Source organism: Spermophilus citellus (assembly GCF_964194105.1).
Source record: "Spermophilus citellus genome assembly, chromosome: 2".
NCBI lineage: Eukaryota > Metazoa > Chordata > Mammalia > Rodentia > Sciuridae > Spermophilus > Spermophilus citellus.
The window spans coordinates 12,568,052-12,570,812 of record NC_138183.1 but is presented as its reverse complement, the minus strand read 5'-3'; the positions used below and the strand labels follow the sequence as shown (position 1 = coordinate 12,570,812).

At 40.5% G+C, this 2,761-nt stretch overlaps 1 protein-coding gene across 1 annotated transcript; it reads left to right on the top strand.

Annotated features, from left to right (window-relative positions):
• Positions 1-1,092: 1,092 nt before the first annotated feature.
• LOC308641948 (olfactory receptor 1J21-like) lies at positions 1,093-2,031 on the top strand (the record flags this gene model as incomplete). The annotated part of the gene is made up of 1 exon (XM_081280531.1): positions 1,093-2,031. One exon carries the CDS (start codon positions 1,093-1,095, stop codon positions 2,029-2,031), a length of 939 nt encoding a protein of 312 aa, XP_081136657.1.
• Positions 2,032-2,761: the final 730 nt, after the last annotated feature.

Sequence of the window (2,761 nt, the reverse complement as noted above, 5' to 3'; positions counted from 1 at the left end):
GAGAAGGCAAAAAGTTTTGTGAATCACCAACTTCCTAATACTGGTTGTCATCATTATTCCTCTAAGGATGAACTCTCTTATGGCCTTCTCAACTAGTAGTTCTCCCCCAAGGGAGCCAAAGGCAGTGAGGCAATTATACCTGGTTTATCTCTAATTTGGAGTCGGGGATGGCATTCTCAAGAGCTATAAGCAAATGTTTACCAATATATCAATCTCGTTTCATTCTGAAATGATAAGTACTTCACCTGTCACAATAGGACTTAGAGACACTTACCAACTCCACCTGTTTCACTCTATTTCACGCTTCCCTGAAAGAAATGGATAAACTTCCCATGGATAGTAGCTGAAGGTATGTGTGTTTGTGATCTAAGGGGCTAAGTCAGAGCACAAGTAAAATTAACCTTCAGTAGTATTATTATATTTGGTTTTTATAGGTGTTAATGCACCTTTATTTTATTCATATATTTGTATGTGGTGCTGAGAATTGAAGCCAGTGCTTCACACATGCTAGGCAAGTGCTCCACAACGGAGCCACAACCCCAGCCCTTATATTTGTTTTTATGTTTTCTGATCCCATAATTCTTACTCACCACATTAGAGTATGACAGACAGCTCTGTGTAGAGTAATTTATCTTCAGCTGAGTCTGTATCCAAATTTTGGAATGTTAGGGAAAAAACAAAACTCTGTGTAGAATTATTTCCTCAAACTGGTTCTCTAACTTTTGAAAAGAATTTAGATAAAAACATTTCTCTCTTAGTGTATCTTTAACTCTCATTAAGTCTTGCTGGATATCTTCATTTTCCATCTTCTCATAGATGCTTCATGTTTAAACCTGGTTTGATCTGAAGATTCTTCAGATATATTTCAGTGTTTGCCACAGATGTTGTGTTGTTTCCTGGGAGACAAAAAATGTCTCCCCCCACACCCCCACCAATTCCATCACTTATAGCCCATTTATCTAGCAAAAAGCTTGATATATTCAAATTAAAATGATTATTCCAAAGCCATGTTTCCATTGTATAATAGTCACAATTACTTCATTATTTCCCATTTCCATCTCTTCTTCTTCTCCAGCAAAAGAGAGGAAGAGCATGAGGAGGGATAATCAGAGCAGTGTGTCCGAGTTCCTCCTCCTGGGGCTCCCCATCCAGCCAGAGCAGCAAGGCATGTACTACGCCCTGTTCCTGGGCATGTACCTGACCACGGTGCTGGGGAACCTGCTCATCATCCTGCTCATCAGGCTGGACTCTCGCCTGCACACCCCCATGTACTTCTTCCTCAGCCACTTGGCCCTCACTGACATCTCTTTCTCCTCAGTCACGGCTCCAAAGATGCTCATGAACATGCTGACGCAGACTCAATCCATCTCCTACTCTGGGTGCATTTGTCAGGAATTCTTTTTCTTATTATTTGCAAGTCTTGACAGCTTCCGTCTGACCTCAATGGCCTATGACAGGTATGTGGCCATCTGCCACCCTCTTCATTACACCAGAATGATGAGACAGAGCCTCTGTTTCCTGCTAGTTCTTGTGTCCTGGGTCTTGTCCTTTGCCATCGCTCTTTTGCACACCCTCCTCCTAGCCCGTCTCTCTTTTCTTAGAAGCCACACTCTGCCCCACTTCTTCTGTGACCTCTCTGCCTTACTCAAGCTGTCCAGCTCAGACACCACCATCAATCAGCTGGTCATCCTCGCTGTAGGATCAGTGGTCATTACCCTTCCCTTCATATGCATCCTGGTCTCTTATGGCCACATTGGGGCCACCATCCTGAGACGACCCTCCATCAAGGTGATCTACAAAACCTTCTCCACATGTGGCTCCCACCTCTCTGTGGTTTCTCTGTACTATGGAGCCATTATTGGACTTTACTTTGTCCCCTCATCTGGAAATACTAATGACAAGGATGTCATTGTGTCTGTGTTCTACAGTCTGGTGACCCCCATGGTGAATCCCTTCATCTACAGTCTGAGGAATCGGGATATCAAAGGAGCTCTGAGGAACGTCCTCAGGAGAGCAACGTTTTCAGTTTGATAGGAATTGTCCCCCGGTTACTGCTTATGAGGTTTTCTCAGTCCCACATGTGTATCATTTCCTCTGAATTGCCATTTCTTAGTGAGTATGTATTTATTTATTGGTGGTACATGGGTTGGACCCAGGGCCTTTCACATGCTAGGTGAGCTCTCTGCCACTGGGTACTTCTCCAAGCCTGTTTCTTAGAGAATCATATTATATGGCACTTTTTTTTTTAAGCTGTGGTTCACTAGACACAGTTTTCAGTCCTCTCTGTTTAATTGTCTTGTTAATCTTGAAAATGTTTTTACAAACACACCAGCACAGCTTCAGTTTCTAAATTTTTCCTTCTTATAATATATCCTTGTTCTGGATATTTGAAATTTTCATACAGTCACTGATTTTATCTTTCCCCAACCCCTTTAGAAACACTTTTTTTTTTTCCCTGAAGATAACTAAAATTTTTCTTTCGGAAAGTTCATTTTTCCCTTTTGTGTGGAAGTTTGTAAGACATTTTGAATTTGTTTTTCTTCACTTAATAAGAAATGTAATTTTATCTTTGTAATTTCATTTTTTATTATTCATATATTTTAATTTATACATTGAAATTGTACACATTCATGCTGTACAATGTGATATTTTGGTACATGTGTACTTTGTGTCAAGCTTAATTGATGGTCAACATGTTTATTTCCTCATTTTTCATTTTTTTTTTTGTTCTGAGTCACTCAAAATACCTTTTCCTACCTGT